The sequence below is a fragment of the Microcaecilia unicolor genome, chromosome 9 (assembly GCF_901765095.1).
Source record: "Microcaecilia unicolor chromosome 9, aMicUni1.1, whole genome shotgun sequence".
Taxonomy (NCBI): Eukaryota; Metazoa; Chordata; class Amphibia; order Gymnophiona; family Siphonopidae; genus Microcaecilia; species Microcaecilia unicolor.
Genome location: NC_044039.1, coordinates 148,248,921 through 148,272,335, shown reverse-complemented (window position 1 = coordinate 148,272,335; position 23,415 = coordinate 148,248,921). Strand labels below are relative to the sequence as shown.

Sequence of the window (23,415 nt, the reverse complement as noted above, 5' to 3'; positions counted from 1 at the left end):
AAAGATTGGTAGTTAGCTGTATATGTGATTGTATCTGTTAGGGAAGTATGTCAATGTGCAATATGTGATATCAACTTATTCTCATTGTAGTGTTCTCTTTTCTCTGTAGTGTAAATTGATCTCTGATCCTACTCTAGAAGACTTGCTGTTTGACCAAAGTATATATTATCCTAAGCTGCTGGTTTATCGAGAGGACTGCCAAGCACTTTGTCAAGCCATAGAAGAGTAGGATATTTTTTTCTTATTTGTGCTTAGACTGTCTTTTTTTTCTACCCATTACTTTCTTCTGTCTCCTTTGTATTCCCAGCTTAATCAGACCTAGGGCTGGGATCTGGCACAGTGAGCCTTCATTTTTATTTATTTTGTTTAATGATTTAGTATTTATATCTTGCCAAGTCAAAGTTCATAGTAGGTTACAATAAACATATTCAAGTACATAAGAATAGCCATATTGGCTCAGACCAATGTAGCCCAGTATCCTGTGTCTAACAGTGGCCAATCCAAGTCGCAAGTACCTGGCAGAAACCCAAATAGTAGCAACTTTCCATGCTACTGATCCAAGGGCAAGCAGTGGCTTCCTCCACGTCTGTCTCAATAGCAGACTATGGACTTTTCCTCCAGGAACTTGTCCAAACCTTTTTTTTTTTAAACCCAGATACGCTAACTGCTGTTACATCCTTCGGCAAAGAGTTCAAGCTGAACTATTCATTGAGTGACAAAATGTCCTTCTATTTGTTTTAAAAGTATTTCCATATAACTTCCCTAGTCTTTGTACTTTTTGAAATAATATAAAAATCGATTCACTTCTACTTGTTCTACACCACTCAGGATTTTGAAGACCTCAATCATATCGCCCCTCAGTCATCTTTTCCAAGCTGAAGAGCCCTAACCTCTTTAGCCTTTCCTCATACGAGAGGAGTTCCATCCCCTTTATGATTTTGGACACTTCTTTGAACCTTTTCTAATTCTGCTATATCTTTTTTTGAGAATCACTGTGATTCTCTGTCCTTTACCCCACCCCCTATCTATGGTCTATAAACACTAGTTTTTCCTCATTCCCAGCTGACCCAGGGAGTGGATGAACCAGCTCAGGGACTGAATAAGTAATTTTCTGCATGGTATTAGACAGTACAGGCAATGAGCAATAGGTCATGCCAATATTGATATTTAACATTCACTGCAAACATTTTTTTACTAGTAGAGGAGAAATGTCTTGAAAGACATTACACTTTTATAAGCATGTTGATATTGTGTTTAACATTGCACTATATAAAATAGCATTAAATTTAAATTACATTCATTGGTTCTTTCTTTGTAACAAGTTGGTAAAAACAAATTTGTTTTGGCTCTGACAAATCCCATAAAGTAATTTAGTTTGGGGAGGATACTTTAGGAGGTGATGGACTCGGGGTGGGGGTTTAATTTTCAGCAGCAGTGGTCACTGTTTAAATTTAAATGCTAGCTGTGATGTTTAATGCATAAAACCAACAGTGCTGAATATAAATGTAGTATGGTGAGCACCACCGCTGCTATCCATCTAGTTTGGGCTTGCTCTTTGTCAGGCCTACACTAATCATACCCGTGTGGCAACTGAATATCAATGTTATATGGATAATCTTTGGTTGCTGCCTTTGATCCATCCTGTTACGATACAAATAGTATCAGGGCAGTTAAATGTATAGCCGAATAATATCAAAATAGTGGCTGAAAATACACAGGGAAGTTATACATTTGAATGAATCTGGTAAATTGCTGCTTAATTACAAATTTTTTTTAAATATGTATTATTGAAACCACACAATGCTAAAAACAAAAGAAAGTCCCAAAGAGGAAATATAAAAGTACATTGTGTTCATCCCCCCCCCCCCCCCCACCCTCTACCCACTCATATACTACAAAGGATCAGACCACATATGTTGTTTCTTCATGGCAGTCTGATCAGACCACATATGTTGTTTCTTCATGGCAGTCTGATCTGCAAACAATAACAGATCAAAACCCTAGCACCCTCCCCCTTCCCTCCATGATGTCAATACTTCGTTATAAATTCAACAAGTAACTACGAGTACGATGTAGCAAACGATCCCACACTGGAGACCAAATTTTGTTGAAAAGTCTTCCAGGCTCTAGGAGACTGCCAGCTAACATCCACCATTTTCATTAAGATCAAAATTCATTCCTCCAAGCGGTGACTGATGGGGTTGCAGCCTGTCTCCAACACATCAAAATGTTCTTTTTGGCTAAAACAAAAAAATGCCTTATGTAGCAGAAGTTTAGGCCCCGATCTCAGGCCCAATGAAACAAAGTTTGAAAACAGTTGTCAGACCTGGTATACTTGCCCTTCCTCCTGAAGACGCAGTTGGTGAAACATGGTCCTTGTAGGGGACAAGAAATTATGGAAGTACTTTGATTTATGAAGCTTCACTTTTAACGCACAGGGTGGTTTCACTGAAAATTTGTCATTACATTGACCAAGAAAACTCAATGGACATCGGGTGCACCAGTCCCAGCATAGGAGCGTGTCTGCTGGCGTCTAATAAGCTAAGTAGTTTTCTATATTTAATCGAATTAAATTGAGTGTGGAATATCAATTATTAACGGCAGGCAAGAGGACTCCTGTACAATGATGTTGGGACGGTGTTAAGATACTGACTGTGGTCGATTGTAATACACTGAGCACTATTTGCAGATTAAAAAAGAATGAAAAAAGAATTGTGAGTACATTCACATGGTACTATTCTTGTAAAAGGGTTTCTCTGATTTTGTAGTTAAAATTTAATGCCAAGAAGTGTAGAGTGATGCACTTGGGGTGCAGAAACCCAAAAGAGAGATACCGGATAGGAGAGGAGAGATTCGTAAGCTCAACTCAGGAGAGAGACTTTGGTGTCTGAGGATCTAAAGGTGAAGAAACAATGTGACAAAGTGACAGCTGTGCCCAGAAGGATGCTAGGCTGCATAGAGAGGGTATAACCAGCAGAAGAAATGAGGTGTTGATGCCCCTCTACAAGTCATTGGTGAGGCCCCACTTGGAGTATTGTGTTCAGTTTTGAAGGCCCTATATTGCTAAAGATGTAAAAAGACTGGAAGCGGTGCAAAGAAAAGCTACAAAAATGGTATGGGATTTGCGTTGCAAACTGTATGAGGAGAGACTTGCTGACCTGAACATGTATACCTTGGAGGAAAGGAGAAACAGGTGACATGATACAGACGTTCAAATATTTGAAAGGCGTTAATCCGCAAACGAACCTTTTCCGGAGACGGGAAGGTGGTAGAACTAGAGGACATGAATTGAGGTTGAAGGGGAGAAGATTCAGGAGTAATGCCAGGAAGTATTTTTTCATAGAGAGGGTGGTAGATATGTGGAATGCCCTCCTGCGGGAGGTGGTGAAGAAGAAAATGGTAATGGAATTCAAACATGCGTGGGATAAACACACAGGAATCCTGTTTAGAAGGAATGGATCCACGGAATCTTAGCAGAGATTAGGTGACGACGCTGGTAATTGGGAAGCAAAACCGGTGCTGGGCAGACTTCTACAGTCTACACCCTGATAGTGACTGAATAGATATGGATGGGCTGGAGTGTAAATTTTAAGGGGTTTTGACGTTAGCTTCAAGACTTAGTACAAGAACAGTGCTGGGCAGACTTCTACGGTCTGTGCCCTGAGAATGGCAAGGACAAATCAAACTTGGATATAAAGTATCACATACCATGTAAAATGAGTTTATTTTTTGGGGCAGACTGGATGGACAGTACAGTCTTTATCTGCCGTCATTTACTATGATAAAGAGAGAAACTTGTTTTAGATGTTTGGGATAAGAGCAAAGTTTCAGAAAGTAAATCCACAGCATCTTCATTCAAAGTGGAAGCATCTAGCGCACTCACATAGTGGTGCACCTGATGGTAAGCAAGCCAGTCTCCAGATTGCAGACCCTCCCCCCCCTCCTGAAGCTGTTCAAAGGACTTCATGGATCCCTCGTCACCAAGTCACGATTGTAATGTAAGCCACATTGAGACCAACTTTTTAAATATAGCTTAGTCACGTCAGAATCCAAGTCTTTATTACCCCAAAGAGGGAGCAACATGGTGGGGGAAGAGGGAAGTTTCAACTACTTACAAATCCATTTCCAACCTTGATGCATAGTTTTTAAGATGGGATATGCTGCATGAGTCACCACTCACATAGAGTATGCAGCATGAAGGTAGTACAACAGGTGTGTTGGTGCAATCAACTGTTGTTCCAGTGCAATAAGGGTGAAATAACCAGTTCCTTTTATCCAGTCCACTAGGTGTTGCACAATACAAGCCACATACCGTTGTAGATTAGGCAGTTTTAAGCTCCTCTTAATAAAAAGTATATAAGTAATGCCATACTGGGAAAAGACCAAAAGCCTATCAAGCCCAGCATCCTGTCCCCGACAGCGGCCAATCCAGGTCAAGGGCACCTGGCAGCTTCCCAAACGTACAAACATTCTATACATGTTGTTCCCAAAATTGTGGATTTTTCTAAGTCCATTTAGTAGCGGTCTATGGACTTGTCCTTTAGGAAACCGTCCAAACCCTTTTTAAACTCTGCGAAGCTCTGGAATTCGTTGCCGTAGAATGTGGTGAAGGCGGTTGCTTTCACCACATTCTACGGCAACGAATTCCAGAGTTTAATTATGCATTGGGTGAAGAAAACTTTTCTCCTATTTGTTTGAAATGTACTACACTGTAGTTTCATCGCATGCCCCCTAGTCCTATTATTTTTGGAAAGCGTGAACAGACGCTTCACATCCACCTGTTCCACTCCACTCATTATTTTATATACCTCTATCATGTCTCCCCTCAGCCGTCTCTTCTCCAAGCTGAAAAGCCCTAGCCTCCTTAGTCTTTCTTCATATGGAAGTCGTCCCATCCCCGCTATCATTTTCGTTGCCCTTCGCTGCACCTTTTCCAATTCCACTATATCTTTCTTGAGATGTGGCGACCAGAATTGGACACAGTACTCAAGGTGCGGTCGCCCCATGGAACGATACAATGGCCTTATAACATCCTCACACCTGTTTTCTATACCTTTCCTAATACCCAACTTTCCATTCGCTTTCCTAGCCGCAGCAGCACACTGAGCAGGTTTCAGTGTATTATCAACAACAACACCCAGATCCCTTTCTTGGTCCGTAACTCCTAACGTGGAACCTTGCATGATATAGCTATAATTTGGGTTCTTTTTTCCCACATGTATCACCTTACACTTGCTCACATTAAACGTCATCTGCCATTTAGCCGCCCAGTCTCCCAGTCTCATAAGGTCCTTCTGTAATTTTTCACAATCCTCTCGCGAATTAACGACTTTGAATAACTTTGTGTCATCAGCAAATTTAATTACCTTGTTAGTTACTCCCATCTCTAAATCATTTATAAATATATTAAAGAGCAGCGGTCCTAGCACAGACCCCTGAGGAACCCCACTAACTACCCTTCTCCATTGTGAATACTGCCCATTTAACCCCATTCTCTGTTTCCTATCCTTCAACCAGTTTTTAATCCACAATAGGACATTACCTCCTATTCCATGACCCTCCAATTTCCTCTGTAGTCTTTCATGAGGTACCTTGTCAAACACCTTTTGAAAATCCAGATACACAATATCAACCGGCTCCCCTTTGTCCTCATGTTTGTTTACTCCTTGAAAGAATTGAAGTAAATTGGTCAGGCAAGATTTCCCCACACTAAAGCCGTGCTGACTTGGTCTCAGTAAGCCATGTCCTCGGATGTGCTCTGTAATTTTATTTTTAATAATAGCCTCTACCATTTTCCCCGGCACCGACATCAGACTCACCGGTCTATAATTTCCCGGATCTCCCCTGGAACCTTTTTAAAAAATTGTCGTTACATTGGCCACCCTCCAATCTTCCGGTACCACGCTCGATTTTAAGGATAAATTGCATATCACTAACAGTAGCTCTGCAAGTTCATTTTTCAGTTCTATCAGTACTCTAGGATGAATACCATCCGGTCCAGGTGATTTGCTACTCTTCAGTTTGCCGAACTGCCCCATTACGTCCTCCAGGTTTACCTTGAATTCAGTAAGTTTCTCCGACTCGTCCGCTTGAAATACCATTTCCGACACTGGTATCCCACCCAAATCTTCCTCGGTGAAGACCGAAGCAAAGAATTCATTTAATCTCTCCGCTATGTCTTTGTCTTCCTTGATCGCCCCTTTTACCCCTTGGTCATCCAGCGGCCCAACCGATTCTTTTGCCGGCTTCCTGCTTTTAATATACCGAAAAAACTTTTTACTATGTTTTTTTGCCTCTACTGCTATCTTTTTTTCGTAATCCCTCTTGGCCTTCTTTATCTGCGCCTTGCATTTGCTTTGGCACTCCTTATGCTGCTGCTTGTTATTTTCAGACTTTTCCTTCTTCCATTTTCTGAAGGCATTTCTTTTAGCCCTAATAGCTTCCTTCACCTCACTTTTCAACCACGCCGGCTGTCTTTTGGACTTCCATCTTTCTTTTCTAATTTGCGGAATACGTTTGGCTTGGGCTTCCAGGATGGTATTTTTGAATAGCATCCACGCCTGTTGTACAGTTTTTACCCTCACAGTTGCCCCTCTGTTGTTTTTTTTTAACTGTTCTTCTCATTTTATCATAGTCTCCTTTTTTTAAAGTTAAACGCTAATGTATTTGGCTTCCTATGTATAGTTACTTCAAGGTTGATTTCAAAACTGATCATATTATGATCACTATTATCAAGCGGCCTCCAGTACCATAATGTTCCCCACCAGATCATGCGCTCCACTAAGGACCAAGTCTAGAATTTTTCCTTCTCTCATCGGCTCCTGCACCAGCTGCTCCATAAAGCTGTCCTTGATTTCATCAAGGAATTGTACCTCTCTAGCGTGTCCCGATGTCACATTTGCCCAGTCTATATTTGGATAATTGAAGTCACCCATTATTATCGCATTGCCCATTATGTTTGCGTCTCTGATTCCTTTTATTATTTCTGCGTTGTCCTGCTCATCCTGGCGAGGTAGGACGGTAGTACACTCCTATCACCGTCCTTTTCCCTTTTCTACATGGAATTTCAATCCACAATGATTCAAAGGTGTTATTTGTGTCCTGCTGAATTTGTAATCTATCTGAGTCAAGGCTCTCATTAATATACAGTGCTACCCCTCCACCAGTCTGGTCCACCCTATCACTACGATATACTTTCTACCCCGGTATGACAGTGTCCCACTGGTTATCCTCCTTCCACCAGGTCTCAGTAATGCGTATTATATCCAATTTTTCATTTAGTGCAATATATTCCAACTCTCCCATCTTGTTTCTTAGACTCCTAGCATTTGCATATAGACATTTCAGAGTATGTTTGTTGTTCCTATTTGCATGATGCTTAGTGCTTGACACTATTGATTTCCCATCTTTTGTCTGATCTTTAATTATATTTAAAGGCCACCTGGCCTACCACGGTCTCTTGTGCAACCTCACTATCCAGAAGCCCTACCTTCCCTGTTTGTGAGGTATCCTTGCAAGATACCTTATCCCGAACCATGTGCTGTTGTGCGACTGTCGGCCTTTCCCCCATATCTAGTTTAAAAGCTGCTCTATCTCTTTTTTGAATGCCAGCGCTAGCAGCCTGGTCCCACCCTGGTTAAGATGGAGCCCATCGTTTCGGAATAGGCTCCCCCTTCCCTAGAATGTTGCCCAGCTCCTAACAAATCTAAAACCCTCCTCCCTGCACCATCGTCTCATCCACGCATTGAGACTCCGGAGCTCTGCCTGCCTCTTGGGCCGTGCGCGTGGAACGGGTAGTATTTCAGAAAATGCCACCCTAGAGGATCTGGATTTGAGCTTTCTTCCTAAAAGCCTAAATTTGGCTTCCAGAACCTCTCTCCCACATTTTCCTATGTCATTGGTACCCACATGTACCAAGACAGCTGGCTCCTCCCCAGCACTATCTAAAATCCTATCTAGGTGCCGTGTGAAGTCCGCCACCTTCGCACCAGGCAGGCAAGTCACCAGGCGATCCTCCCGTCCACCAGCCACCCAGCTATCTACATTCCTAATGATTGATTCGCCAAGTATGACAGCTGTTCTAACCTTTTCCTCCCGATCAGCCATTGGAGATTTATCCTCGAATGACTGATCGGGAGGAAAAGGTTAGAACAGCTGTCATACTTGGCGATTCAATCATTCTCCGAGGACAAGCAGGCTGGAGCTCACCACATGTGGGTCGTCGTCCGCGACGGCCCAGGAACTCCAGAAAAATCAAAAAGTTCTAGAAGGTGCGCGACGGGCGCAGGGACAACGCACCGCGCATGTGCGAGTGACTTCCCACCCACGCGCTTCCCTCAGTTTCCTTTTCTCCGCGTTCGCGAAGAGAGGTGACTTTGAACTTCTCTGCGTGTTTTTTGGCCCAGGAGGTAGGTTTTGTTTTTTAACCTCGCGTTTACGCGCTCCGTTTTTCTTTTTGTGCTTTGTTTTAAAAAAAAAAAAGTATTTTTCCTTTATTTTCTAGTTTATTTTCGCTTTTAAGTTTTCTTTCGTTTTCGTTCGCGACCGCTTAGGTCGCTCGGCGAATTCTTTTTTCGTGCCTTTCGATTGACACCATCGAGCCCTTTGATTTTTCGTCCGCTGTTTTTCCTCCGATGTCATCGAGGACTCCCAGCGGCTTCAAACGCTGTTCCTGCTGCAATCGGACCATCTCGTCGACCGATCCTCACGCTTGGTGTATTCAGTGCCTGGGTCCTGATCATTTACCAGCTGCTTGTAAGTTGTATAAATTGATGAAAAAACGGACCCAGCTGTCTCGAGAAGCTCGGCGTGAGAGATTTTTTTTCGGATCGGTCCGAACCTTCGACATCGGCATTGGTACCGAGGACGACGGCATCGGCGTCGAGGGAAGCAGCATCGAGAGTCCAGGTAATGGCTGCTGAGAGGCCTGTTACCGCTGGGAGCAGCGAGGTATCGAGCGGGTCTCCACCTGTCTCGAGGCCTACTACTATGCAGGCCCCCCGGGACCGCTCTGAGTCGGACCCGGCCCCGAAGAGGCGCGAGGATTCTGCGTCCTCTTCATCGGTACCGAGGAGTGTCGATGACGGGCGTCGAGCGAAGGCTAAGAAGCGCCGTCATCAGTCTCCTTCCCGTTACGGTATCGGGAGCTCCGGGGAGCCAAGGGAGTCGGCACCCGAGAAGCGTCGGCACCGGGAGGATCGCTCACCCTCCATTCAGGAGGTGCCGATGCGTCGGCCGTCTGACAGCCAGGTACCGGCTCTCGAACCCCTGCAGACTCTAGCACCGGCTCCTGCACCAGCACCACCGCTTGTTCCGATGGCAGCCCTCGATGAGTGTCTCCGGGCCATACTTCCAAGCCTTCTGGAAGGAATGATGCGTCCATCGGCATCGGTACCGCAGGTGCTTGTGCCTTCGGTACCCACTGTTGAGACTGCGTCTGGTCTATCTCCTGTGTGGACGTCTCCGCCCTCGGTACCGTGTGCGGTGCCTGAGTCGGCTGACACCCGGGTGGACTCTCCCTCGACGTCGGTGGAGGAAGCTTCACCGTCTAGGCACCGGTCCACTTCTCAGCCCCCCCCCCCCCCCCCCCCCCCCGAGGACATCGGGCCTCGAAGTCGAGACAGGATCGGATTTAGGCTGCTCTTCGGGAGCTATTGTCCGACACCGAGCAGGAGCACTCATGGAGTGAAGAGGAAGACCCCAGGTATTTTTCGGAGGAAGATTCTCAGGGGCTTCCGTCTGATCCCACTCCTCCTATTGAGGTTAGACAATCTCCACCGGAGAGTCTCTCCTTTTCATCTTTTGTGCGGGAAATGTCTCGGGACATTCCTTTTCCCATGGAGGCTGTGGATGAGCCCAGGGCTGAGATGTTCGAGGTCCTGGACTATCCTTCTCCACCAAAAGAGGTTGCAAAGGCCCCCCTGCACAATACACTCCGGGAAGTGATGTTGCGGAACTGGTCTTGTCCTCTCTCTAATCCAGTGGTCAGCAAGAAGTCCGAATTCCAGTACAGAGTCCATGGTGAACCTGTGATGGTGAAGGCCCAGCTTCTTCACGATTCCATGGTGGTGGACTCTGCTCTCAGAAGATCCAGGAGTACTAGAGACTATGCCTCGGCGCCCCCAGGCAGAGAGTCTAGAACCTTGGATTCTTTTGGGAGGCGTACGTATCAGGCCAGAATGCTCACGGCCAAAATCCAGACATACCAGCTGTACACCAGCATCCACTTACGGAACTCGATAAAGCAACTGTCCAGCTTGGTTGAAGCTCTTCCCCCTGAGCTTGCTGAGCCTTTTCACCAGGTGGTCAGGCAACAGAAGGCGTGCAGAAAATTCCTGGCCAGGGGAGCTTTTGATTTTTTTGATGCTGCATCCCGGGCGGCTGCTCAGGATATCGTGATGCGCAGACTCTCATGGCTGCGTGTTTCGGACCTGGATCAGAAGACCCAGCACCGTATGGCGGATGTTCCTTGCCGGGGGGACAATCTTTTTGGAGAGAAAGTTGAGGACATGGTTGATTCCCTCAAACAGCATCATGATGCTATGGATTCTCTCGCCCGCCGGACGCCTTCTGCTACTACCTCCTCATCTATGAGGTTTTTTGGAGGAAGACGGAGTGCTCCCTACTCCTCTAGTAGGCGTAGGTACACTCCTGCTTCTCGGCAGCCGGTTCAGGCTCGGCCCCAGCATGCTCGCTCTCGTCAGCGGCGTGCGCCTCAGGCCCCTCCGGCTCCCCAGCAAAAGCAAGGGACGGGCTTTTGACTGGCTCCAGAGCAGCATAGCCGACATCAAAGTGTCTGTGCCGGACGACCTTTCTGTCGGGGGGAGGCTTACATTTTTTCACCAAAGGTGGCCTTTTGTAATCTCCGACAGGTGGGTTTTGCAAATAGTCCGGTCCGGATACGCCCTCAATCTGGAATCCTTGCCTTCAAATTGTCCACCGGGAGTTCAATCCTTCAGCTCCCATCACAAGCAAGTACTTGCAGAGGAACTCTCCGCCCTTCTCAGCGCCAATGCGGTCGAGCCCGTTCCACCAGGGCAGGAAGGGCTGGGATTCTATTCCAGGTACTTTCATGTGGAAAAGAAAACAGGGGGGATGCGTCCCATCCTAGACCTAAGGGGCCTGAACAAACATCTGGTTCGCGAAAAGTTCAGGATGCTTTCCCTGGACACCCTTCTTCCCATGATTCAGGAAAACGATTGGCTATGCTCTCTGGACTTAAAGGATGCCTATACTCACATCTCGGTGCTCCCAAGTCACAGACAGTACCTTCGATTTCGTCTGGGAACTCACCACTTTCAGTATTGCGTACTGCCCTTTGGTCTTGCCTCTGCACCCAGAGTGTTCACAAAATGTTTGGCAGTGGTCGCAGCGTCGCTACGCAAACTGGGAGTACATGTGTTCCCTTATCTCGACGATTGGCTGGTGAAGAACACCTCGGAGGCAGGAGCTCTGAAATCCATGTGGATTACTATCCAGCTGCTCGAGCTACTGGGGTTTGTAATCAATTATCCCAAGTCCCATCTAGTTCCTGTTCAAAAATTGGACTTCATAGGAGCTCTGTTGAACACACAGACGTCTCGAGCCTACTTACCCCAGGCCAGGGCAAACAACCTTCTGTCCCTCATCTCCTTGACTTGAGGGTCTCAACAGATCACAGCTCGGCAGATGTTGAGACTTCTCGGTCATATGGCCTCCACAGTCCATGTGACTCCCATGGCATGTCTACACATGAGATCAGCTCAATGGACCCTAGCTTCCCAGTGGTGTCAGGCTACGGAGGATCTGGAAGATGTCATCCGTCTCTCCACCAAATTTCGCAATTCCCTTCATTGGTGGACCATTTGATCCAATCTGGTCTTGGGACGCCCATTTCAAATTCCTCAGCCACAAAAAGTGCTGACGACGGATGCATCCCTTCTGGGGTGGGGGGCTCATGTGGATGGGCTCCACACTCAAGGAGTTTGGTCCGTCCAGGAGACACATATTCAGATCAACCTCTTGGAATTACGAGCGATCTGGAATGCACTAAAGGCTTTCAGAGACCGGCTGTCCAATCACATTGTTCTAATTCAGACAGACAATCAGGTTGCCATGAATTACACGAACAAGCAGGGGGGTACCGGATCACGCCCTCTGTGTCAGGAAGCCGTCAGGATGTGGCTTTGGGCTCATCAGCACGGAATGATTCTCCAAGCCACATATCTGGCAGGTGTAAACATCAGTCTGGCCGACAGATTGAGCAGGATAATGCAACCTCACAAGTGGTCCCTGAACATGGACGTTGTCTGCAAGATCTTCCGAGCGTGGGGCACCCCCTCGGTGGATCTTTTTGCCACTCAATACAATCACAAAGTTCCTCTGTTCTGTTCCAGACTTCAGGCTCACGACAGACTAGCGTCAGATGCTTTTCTCCTACATTGGGGGACAGGCCTTCTGTATGCGTATCCTCCCATATCTCTAGTAGGGAAGACTGCTGAAACTCCAGCAAGACCGAGAAACCATGATCTTGATAGCACCCTACTGGCCTCGTCAGATTTGGTTCCCTCTTCTTCTGGACTTGTCTCCAGAAGAACCGTGGAGATTGGAGTGTTTTCCGACCCTCATCACTCAGAATCAGGGGTCACTTCTGCATCCCAACCTCCGGTCTCTGGCTCTCACGGCCTGGATGTTGAGAGCTTAGAAGTTGCCTCCTTGGGTCTCTCTGAGGGTGTCTCCCGGGTCTTGCTTGCTTCCAGGAAAGATTCCATGAAAAGGAGTTACGGTTTTAAATGGAGGAGGTTTGCCGTCTGGTGTGACAGCAGGGCCCTAGATCCTTTCTCTTGTCCTACACGGACCCTGCTTGAATACCTTCTACACTTGTCAGAGTCTGGTCTTAAGACCAACTCCGTAAGAGTTCACCTTAGTGTGATTAGTGCTTACCATCAACGTGTAGGAGGTCAGCCTATCTCTGGACAGCCTTTAGTTGTTCGATTCATGAGAGGTTTGCTTTTGTCAAAGCCCCCTGTCAAACCTCCTACAGTGTCATGGGATCTCAATGTCGTCCTCACCCAGCTGATGAAGTCTCCTTTTGAGCCACTGAATTCCTGTCATCTGAAGTTCTTGGACCTGGAAGGTCATTTTCTTGGTGGCTGTTACTTCAGCTTGTAGGGTCAGTGAACTCCAAGCCCTGGTGGTTCATGCTCCTTATCTCAAATTTCATCATAACAGGGTAGTCCTCCGCACTCATCCTAAGTTTTTGCCAAAGGTGTTGTCGGAGTTCCATCTGAACCAGTCAATTGTCTTGCCAACATTTTTTCCCCGACCACATTCCCGCCCTGGTGAAGACAAGTTGCATACCTTGGACTGTAAGAGAGCATTGGCCTTTTACGTGGAGCGGACAAAGCCCTATCAACAGTCCACCCAGTTGTTTGTTTCTTTTGATCTCAACAGGATGGGGGTTGCCATCGGAAAACGCACCATATCAAATTGGCTAGCAGATTGCATTTCCTTCACTTATGCCCAAGCTGGGCTGACTTTGGAGGGTCATGTCACGGCTCATAATGTCAGAGCCATGGCTGCGTCAGTGGCCCACTTGAAGTCAGCCTCCATTGAAGAAATTTGCAAAGCTGTGACGTGGTCATCAGTCCACACATTCACATCTCACTACTGCCTTCAGCAGGATACCCGACCAACAGTCGGTTTGGGCAGTCGATGCTTCAGAATCTGTTTGGGGTTTAGAATCCAACTCCACCCGCCTAGGCCCATTCCTGTGCTGTTCCAGGCTACACTCTCACTTAGAGTGTTTGTTTTTAGGTCAATCTCAGTTATGTCCTCGCCGTTGCGAGGCCCAATTGACCAAAGTTTGTTGTTTTGAGTGAGCCTGGGTGCTAGGGATACCCCACGTGTGGTGAGCTCCAGCCTGCTTGTCCTCGGAGAAAGTGAAGATACATACCTGTAGCAGGTGTTCTCCGAGGACAGCAGCCTGGACATCACCACAACCCTCCCTCCTCCCCTTTGGAGTTGTAGTTTTTTCTTGTTTGCTTGTTATCTAACTGAGGGAAGCGCGCGGGCGTTGCGGGCGGGAAGTCACTTGCGCATGCACAGTGCGTTGTCCCCGTGCCCGTCGCGCACCTTCTAGAACTTTTTGATTTTTCCGGAGCTCCTGGGCCGTCGCGGACGACGACCCACGTGTGGTGATGTCCAGCCTGCTGTCCTCAGAGAACACCTGCTACAGGTATGTATCTTCACTTTAGGAATGTAGATAGCTGGGTGGCTGGTGGGCGGGAAGATCGCCTGGTGACTTGCCTGCCTGGTGCGAAGGTGGCGGACCTCACGCGGCACCTAGATAGGATTTTAGATGGTGCTGGGGAGGCACCAGCAGAGATAGTTAAGATAAGGAAACTCTAGGCCTCTTATTATTCCATAGAAATGTGTTAACTCTTCTGAAAGATAGCCACATCCTGATTAATAAGGTGCATGGGAAAAGTCTGTAAGACATAGAGCCATTTCGGAAATAATACCATTTCATATAAGGATATTTGGCCTATGAGGGACAGTGGCAATGGTGCCCGCAAAGCAAAAACATCCAAAGTCTTTTTGAACAATACAGTACAATTTTCCCAATGGCCCTCTGTCAACTTACTGGTCAAGTAAACTCCCAAATACGTTAATTTATTCTTCACCTTCTTTAATGTAAATTGGTCACCCCAATCCGCATATTGATACCCTCCCAGGGCCATGGTCTCAGACTTGCTAAGATTGAGACAAGCCAGACACCACGCCATGAGAGTGTACCAAAAGTAAAAGCCTTCTCAATGATTGGGCTGGATGTGTAAGAACACAGAGCAAGTCATCCGCAAATGCCATGCACTTTACAACTTCCCTCCTGATAGTAAGGCCACTAACCTCTGAATCTGCCTGCAGGGCAATCAGTAGGAGCTCCAAAGGGCATCCCTGATGGGTACCCCACACCAAAGAAAAATAATCTGAGTCCTCCACCACCGACAGAGGGTTGATATACAAAATGTTTTAGCATGTCCAGAAAGGGACCCCCTAATCCATCTTTATCCAGTAAAAGAAACGGTCCCAATTCACACGTCAAATGCTTTTTGGGCATCCAAACTAATTATGTTTGAACAATTTTTTATTGATGAGATCACATGGTATACAATTCCATCTCAGTCAATATAAATCGTATAACATCGAAGTCTAGTACACATTACTAAACCTGAAACGTCCATCAGTGTTTTCCAAACTTTTCTCCCCTATCCCTTCCTTCTTGTCTTCTCCTATATTTATAATGTGTACATGTATAATTACTGTGCAGTTGCATAACTATTAACAATAAACTTTTATATGAAACTCCAATATTTATAACTCGTGTTTTACTCAGTGTATTATCCCAACAATATTTACTGGTGGGTCCTCTTAATGTGCTCCTTCAAAGGATTGTTCTCCTATCTAATAATACACATGTCCCTCTATTATGCATTGAACATTACCCTTCCCACTCCTATACCCCCCTCTGGGCATCCAAACTAATTAAAAGAGCAGGAACATTTCCAATAGCGCAATTTCCCATAGCAGTCATAACCTTATGAACATTCCAAACCACTTGTCGGGATTGTACAAAGCCCACCTAATTCAGATGGATAAGATCTGGCAGCAGGACCGTTACAGAAGTCGCTAGAATCGTAGCCATCAGTTTTACTTTGAAATTGTTCAAAGAAATGGGCCTATAAGAGTTCAGCAAAGTTGACTTGCAACCAGGCTAAGGCAGGACCACTATTAATGAACGATTTACATAAGCCAGAAAGGTAGCATCACATACCCGCCCAAAACATGCCTCCAGAGGTAACGAAACATGATCCTGCAGGAGTTTATAAAATTTGGCACTTAGACCATCAGGGCCTGGGGTCTTCGCCAGTGGGGCCTGTTTTATGGCCTGAAGATTTACAAAACTGAAATCGGTTCATGCAAATGCCCAGCTGCCTGTGGATCAGGGTTTTCCCTCTCAGAACAGCCTTTGCTGTTTCCCAAAATAATATGGGGTCTGAGGTATGGCACTCGTTATCTGCTAAATAGTTTTGCCATTTCTGAGCAAGATAAGATCTAAATGAAGAATCTCAGTATAAATAAGATGGGAAAACACCAAAGTCTGTGGTCCTGCTCATCAAGTACACCCTGCAGATCAACTCAGATAAGGGAATGATCTAGAGCGTAGGAAGATCTATATTTGCCTCAGTAACCTTATAGAAATAGGGGGATGTCACAAAAATATAGTCAATGTAGGACATGACTGAGTGCATCCTAGCAATACGGGTAAAATCATTATCTAAAGGATGAAAATCCACCAGGGATCCACCAGATCTGAGACTTTGCAAAAATATTGAAGGCCTTGACTGGGTCTAAGATCAACCTGGCCCCATCCACCCTTCCTATCCACAGAAGGATCCATTGCAATATTAAAATCCCTCAAAACTAAAAGAGGCAAATGTAGATATGGCACTACAGCTTTAATTGGTGTCTGAAAAAAAGGAAAGGGCAAAAACATTAGGGGTATATACATTAAGAATGAACAGCTCTGAACAATCAAATGGACCAACATATATCTGCCCTCCTGTCCCACTAACACCTTATGAAAATGATATGGTATTGATTTACTTATCAAGAGTTCCACCCCTTCACTAAGGGTAGTACCTGATGAGTAATGTACTGCCCCCACCCAACTACGCTTCAGTTTTTGATGTTCATCATTTAGGTGGGTTTCCTGAAGACAGGCAATGTGAACATGCTTTTTCTTTAACTTGTGTAAGATCCTTGCCCTCTTAATGGGCGAATACCAGCCTCATTCCAAAAACAAACACTCAAGGAGGTTTCCACTGCACAATGATACTCCAAAACAAGAAATACATATTTCCCATGGTCTCCCAGTGCCCAGCCTCCACCAGATTCCCCCCCCCCCCCCATCATACCCTAAACCATTAAGAAGACACATTCTCGCAGCCAGCCACACAAGCGAACCTGAAGTACAACTGCAAACCCCAAAAACAACTTTCCCACCCAACTCCCGCCCCCAAATCTCCAATCCCGTCTCACACCCATAGAAGTACTCCCCCGCAAGAACAAACCCCCCTCCAATCAAAGCTCATATACACTAACCATTCCACAGACACACTATCATCATACCTAAATCTTTGCCAGACAACACAGCGATCAAACCAAAAGCGACACAGTAAATTTAACACTAGCAAGGTCTCAAAACAAAGTCCCACACCAGCAAAAAAAGGTCCCTCCTTGAGTTATTATTATTATTACATTTGTATCCCACATTATCCCACCTTTTTGCAGGCTCAATGTGGCTTACAATTCATCATGGATACTGGAAATAGAAAAGAATGTACATTTGGTTTTACAGCAAGTTTTGGGTACATGATGGTGAAATACATAATATTAGGAATAGAAAAGAGTATACATTTGTTTTAGCAGAAGTTTTGGTTACATGATGGTGATGTACATGATAGTGTTAGAGCCAAAGGCATTAGGTACAAGAAGGTGTGAAAGCAAAAGACATTAAAGAACATTCCTGGATGTCTTGAAGAAAGTAGAGTTACGCCTGTTGTTCTTTGATATATTTTGTCGAAGAGATAAGTTTTCAGGAGTTTGCGGAAAGTGGTCACTTCGTAGACCGATTTCAGGTTACGTGGCAGAGTTCCAGAGCTGTGTGCTTGTATAGGCAAAGGTTGATGCATGCATATGATTTGTATTTCAAGCCTTTGCATTTGGGAGGATGAAGATTGAGGAATGTGCGGGAGGATTGTTTTGCATTTCTGGGTGGTAGTTCTATTAGATCCGACATGTAGGCTGGGGCGTCACCATGGATGATTTTATGGAGCAAGGTACAGAGTTTGAACGTGATGCGTTCTTTGAGTGGGAGCCAGTGTAGTTTTTCGCGGAGGGGTGTTGCGCTTTCATATTTTGGTTTGCCGAATATGTCTGGCTGCCGTGTTCTGGGCTGTCTGGAGTTTTTTGAGTATTTGTTCTTTACAACCGGCGTAGAGTGAATTACAATAGTCCAGATGACTAAGTACCAGTGATTGTACCAGGTATCGGAAGACATTCCTTGGGGAAAATGGTCTGACTCGTTTTAGTTTCCACATTGAGTGGAACATCTTTTTAGTTATGTTTTTTGCATGGTTCTCAAGTGTTAGGTGTCGGTCAATGGTGACTCCAAGTATTTTTAGGGTGTCTGAGACTGGTAGAGTTAGATTAGGTGTGTTGATGGTGGTGAATTCCTTCTTGTTGTATTGCGAGGTGAGTACTAGGCATTGGGTTTTTTCGGCATTTAGTTTCAGTCGAAATGCATCTGCCCAAGAGTTCATGATACAGTATGTAGGCTTTGGTTGATTTCGTCGGAAATTTCTCTTAGATCGTGTTTGAATGGGATAAAGATTGTTACATCATCAGCATATATGTATGGGTTTAGATTCTGATTCGATAATAGCTTAGCCAAGGGTGTCATCATTAGGTTGAATATGGTCAGTGAGAGGGGGGATCCCTGTGGAACTCTGCATTCAGGTGTCCATGTGGCTGATGTTGTCAAGTTTGATGTCACTTGATATGAGCGGGTGGTTAGGAAACCCTTGAACCATCTGAGAACGTTACCTCCGATTCCGAAGTATTCTAGGATGTGTAATAAAACTCCATGGTCGACTATGTCGAATGCACTTGACATGTCGAATTGTAGCAGTAGTATGTTGTTGCCATTTGCTATCAATTGTTTGAGTTTGGACATGAGCGTGACTAGTACAGTTTCCGTGCTGTGATTAGATCGAAATCCTGACTGGGAATCATGCAGTACCGAGAACTTGTTTAGATATTCTGTGAGTTGTTTGATCACCATGCCTTCTGTTATTTTGGTGAATAGGGGAATGGATGCTACTGGTCTATAGTTCATTAGTATTTTTCTTTGCATCCTTGGGCATGGGGGTGAGTAGAATATTTCCTTTCTCCTTTGGGAAGAGTCCATTTTGTAGCATGAAATTCATATGGTTAGTTAGGTCCATTATAAATTGTTGGGGGGCCGACTTCATGAGGTTGTTTGGGCATATATCTAATTTACAGCGAGATTTGGCGAATCTTTTAAGTGTCTGTGAGATAAGATCTTCTGGTAGTATGGTGAATTCAGTCCAGATCCTGTCTGCTGGGTGGATTCCAGGTTCTGGGTCTAGGCATTCTAGGAGTGTAGTATATTCGATTGGGCTGGCTGGTATTTTGAGTCATAGTTTTATGATTTTCTTGTTGAAGTATCTCGCCAAGTCGTCGACTCCTGGAATCTCTTTGTTGTTGGTGGTGACTGGGGTTGTATCTAGTAGTTTGTTCACGAGTTGGAAGAGTTTGTGTGTCTTTGTAATTTGGCCCGACTTCAGTTTTGTAGTATTGTCTTTTGGTTTGTCTTATGACATATTTGTATTTCCTTCGGAGTAGTTTCCACGCGTTTAGAGAGGAGTCATCTTTTTTTTTATTTTTGTTCCACGTACGTTCCAGTTTCCTAACTTGTGTTTTGAGTTTTTTCAGTTCTTCATTGAACCATGGTATTGAGTTTTTCCTGTGCGAGGTTCTGGTTTGAATTGGGGCAATGTTGTCTAGTATCAGTTTGCATCTATTATCCCAATTAGAGAGGAATTGGATTGTGTCTGTCTTTGTTGTCCATCCGTCAGTGTAGATCTGTTGCCAAAATTCAGTTGGGTCTATTTTTCCTCTTGTGGTGTAAGTTTTTCGTAATTGCTCAAATGGTGTCCACAATCTGTCCAATGAGTTGCTAAAATATCTAGACCATATGTCATAGGCCCCCGATAGAGGCTAGAGAGAAAGTTAATTTGTCCGAGCTACCAAATCAGGCTCCAGATTCCAATGTAGATGGAGAAAGCAGGCAGGTTTCCACAGAGATAGTCTAAAAAAAAAAAAAAAACCTGTGCCTCCAGAGGGGTGTCATAGAAAACTGTGCGGCCCTCGTGGATCACCTGAAGGCAAGCTGGATAGAGAAGTGCAAAGCGAATCTGGCGCTTATATGATGCTGTGCATATCAAACTGAATTTGCGATGGCGGGATGCAACCACAACTGAATAATCTTGAAGGCAATAAGATCTTGTGATTATCCACTTGTAAAGTTTTACCAGCTCGTAGCACCCGCAATATTTCCACCTTGTGGGCAAAGTTCAAGACCCTTAAGATCACCACACGCGGTCTGGAACCCTTAGGTCCGCAGGCCTTGGGGTGGGCCTTGTTCAATCTGGAACGGTCCATGGCACTCAAGTGCAAACTCTGTGATAACCAAGTCTCCAGATAATGCAATAAATCTCCCTCTTGAACACTCTCCGAAATGCCCACCAGGTGCAGGTATTACGTCTAGCCTGATTTTCCAGATCTTCAATTTTGTCTGCATGGGCTTTAAGCTGTTTATCCAAGACATCTTGCCTAGTCTCCACCCGATGCAGAGAGTCTTCCACCACGCCAGTTCGCTGCTGTACCTCATCCAGTTCCAGGCTCAAACTATCTAGGCACTCATGATCATGAGCATTATCGATTTTGACAAAAAACTGTTGTAATTTTTTTATCAATAGCAGCCTCTACAGCGGCTTTCACTTCAGAGATTATTTCCGCAGTCCATTCCAAGCTCACCAAGGGGCTTGGCAGGTGTGTATGCAGCACTATCTTGGTTTCCACAATTTGGTTCCTATCTTGTCCTTTGCGCAAGCCTTTCGCTACCATAAGAGCAGGAAAAAGTCCCCCAAGAGCACAAGCACACAAGGTGAGAGCCTTAGAAGGGAGCCAGCCACATGGGATGGGTAGTCGGCTAATTCAGGTTATTTGCAGGGGGGATTTTTAGGAGGGAAGCGGGGAGCAGCGCTAATCAGCATCTGTTCTGCCTCATGACTCCACCGGAAGTCCCAATTATGAAATTTTTGTATTTAAAAATTAATTAAAAAAGTTAACATTGACAAAATATGTAAGATGTTGTACAGAGCTGATGTCTGAAATTTAAAGGAATTTAGGGGCATTTTACTAAGCTGTGGTTAAAAAGTGGCCTATCGCGCTCTTACCTGAGTTTTTCCCGCGCGCTAAGGCCCATTTTACTGCATCTGTACAAATGGCCTTGTATTAATGGCCATGCACTAATGTTGCCATTAACCATTAAAAAGAAATTTACTGCGTGAGCATTTACTACTGTCCACTTTGTAGGTGATAAGGGCTCACATGGTACCTGTGTGCTAAGCAGGTTAGCGCATGCTAATGTTGCTACACTAACTGGTTAATGTAGGAATGCCCACACTTCACCCCCAGACAGATCCCCTCCCCCCAAAAAAATTAGCGCACACAGATTTGGCGGTTACTGCAGACACCTGAGTTCATTCTATGGTACGCCATTTTAAACTGCATTATATGCACATTAGCAACTAAGGTAGCGTAATAAAAGTGCCCTTTACAGAGATGCTGATTTATAATAACTTACAGTACATGATTTAGACTTAATGTACTCTATACACTACCATGGCATATGTTGTAATTGGCAGCCTATACTGGGTGTTTATATTTAGGAGCATTCTATTTGAATATTTGTCCCATCTTCCCTCCTTCCCCCTCTTCCTTGTTCCTTTGGATAAGGCCTGGGTGGCTAGGAACCTAGTAAATCAAATACAATGTTTACACTGCTAATTCCATTTATGGGTATTTATGCTTTTTACATCACACAAGCCTAATCTTAATCACAAGCCATACGCTCACTAAATTTACATAATGATATTCTAGTAACCAATTAAGTAGATGAATCACCATTCATATACTATTAGGGCAAAAGATATTGGGAACAGTAGAGTATTTTCTTGTGGAATATTTGAGCTTGGGTTGATAAATATCTGTGGGTCTTACATATTTAACCTGCTGCTGTGCGGCTTTCTCCATGGTTGTGTTCATCTTTTTCTAATAAGTTTATATAATGCTAGGGCTTAATGTTTGTTCTGTCATATGATCTTACATACTCTGTGTGCTTCCTCCTAATTTCAGATTAAAGCTTTATGTAAGTGCTCAGGATAAGCCCTTGGTAGATGTAAACAGCCTACTGTGGGAAGCCATGAAGACCTGTTCTAATGAGGAGGTAAAATTAATTTAGCTTTTGTCAACATTTTACTACTACTACTACTACTACTTAACATTTTACATTCCTCTGTCATTTTATTCTTATACAAGATGGAGATAAATGAGCAAATTATGGATGAAAAATTTTCTCAAATCTAAACTGTTGGATTAGTACCCAGTTTTTAATCTGAAATTCAGACGTATCAAGAAAATAATGTATTTTTAAATTACAAAATTTCATTAGGAAAGGATAGAAGATTTTTCTGAGGATAAGCATGACATAACTTACTACATGTGGCTGACGACATCTGATGGAACCTGGCACAGACTTTACCCAGCGTTCTTGAAGACTACAGAAGCCTTTGGCAGTGCCATAGCGCACATAGGTGCCTTCCTGCCCAAATCACTTGCACGGGACCAGCAGTATTTTCTGCAGAGCAGTTGTGTTTTTACCAGCTCTTCTCAGCGTGAGTTTTCTTACCTCTTGGTACATGGGTTCTTTCTTTTCTTATTTTGTTCATTTTTTGTTGTTTTATAATCCCCTGTAAAAAAAATATATTTTTTTTTTGGGGGGGGGGAGGAACTTCTAAATTCAGCTCATCAGCATTGGAGGCGTTGGTTCCCATGGCTGGCGGAACTGCATCGAACACTGGTGGGGGGGGGGGGGGGGGGGGGGGGCGTGCCACACCAGCATTGAGGAAGTCTCCCTCTGCCTTGACATTGGGCAACAAAAGGGGCCCTGTTGGACCAAGCAACATCGGGCCAACACCGAGGACATACTAGGATTCAACATCATCCTCTTTGGCACCAAGGGTTCCTGATGTTGCGCAAAGGAGCACCAACATCGGACCCTCTCGAAGCATAGTACCAGAAACTCTGGGACATCAGCACCACTGGTACTTGAAGTGTTTGCGCTGAGAGGACTGCTCCTCCATAGAGTCTCCATTACACTGGGACCAACCTTCCAATTCTGCTCTATCGTTCACACAGGTTGTCCCCACACCAATTTCAACCTGGTCTTTACTGACACCTGCCCCCAAGGAGCCACTCTGGGCCCTCTTGCAGGAGGAGTTGGAGCTGATATTGGCTCGACACAATGTTGAATCCTCAAGGGCATCGGTGCTGACCATGCCTCTGCCCCAGCTGATCCTAGAGGCCCATGCTTTGTCTGTTGCCTTATCAGGTGTCAGCATCAGAAGAGGCAAGAGGGAGTGGTCCTCTCCAGCCCATCAGGAGAGGAAGCTCCCCTGATGTTCAGGAAAGGACCTGTTCCTCGGAAAAAGCAAAGTTACTCACCAG

General features: G+C 45.0%; 1 protein-coding gene across 1 annotated transcript in view; it reads left to right on the top strand.

Annotated features, from left to right (window-relative positions):
• The window catches only part of KNL1 (kinetochore scaffold 1), a 305,881-nt gene that overhangs the window by 163,440 nt on the left and 119,026 nt on the right, over positions 1 to 23,415 (top strand). The window contains exons 10-11 of the mRNA XM_030213700.1: positions 110 to 225; positions 22,045 to 22,135. Of these exons, the coding sequence (XP_030069560.1) occupies positions 110 to 225; positions 22,045 to 22,135 (207 nt within the window). The remainder of the gene's footprint in view (positions 1 to 109; positions 226 to 22,044; positions 22,136 to 23,415) is intronic.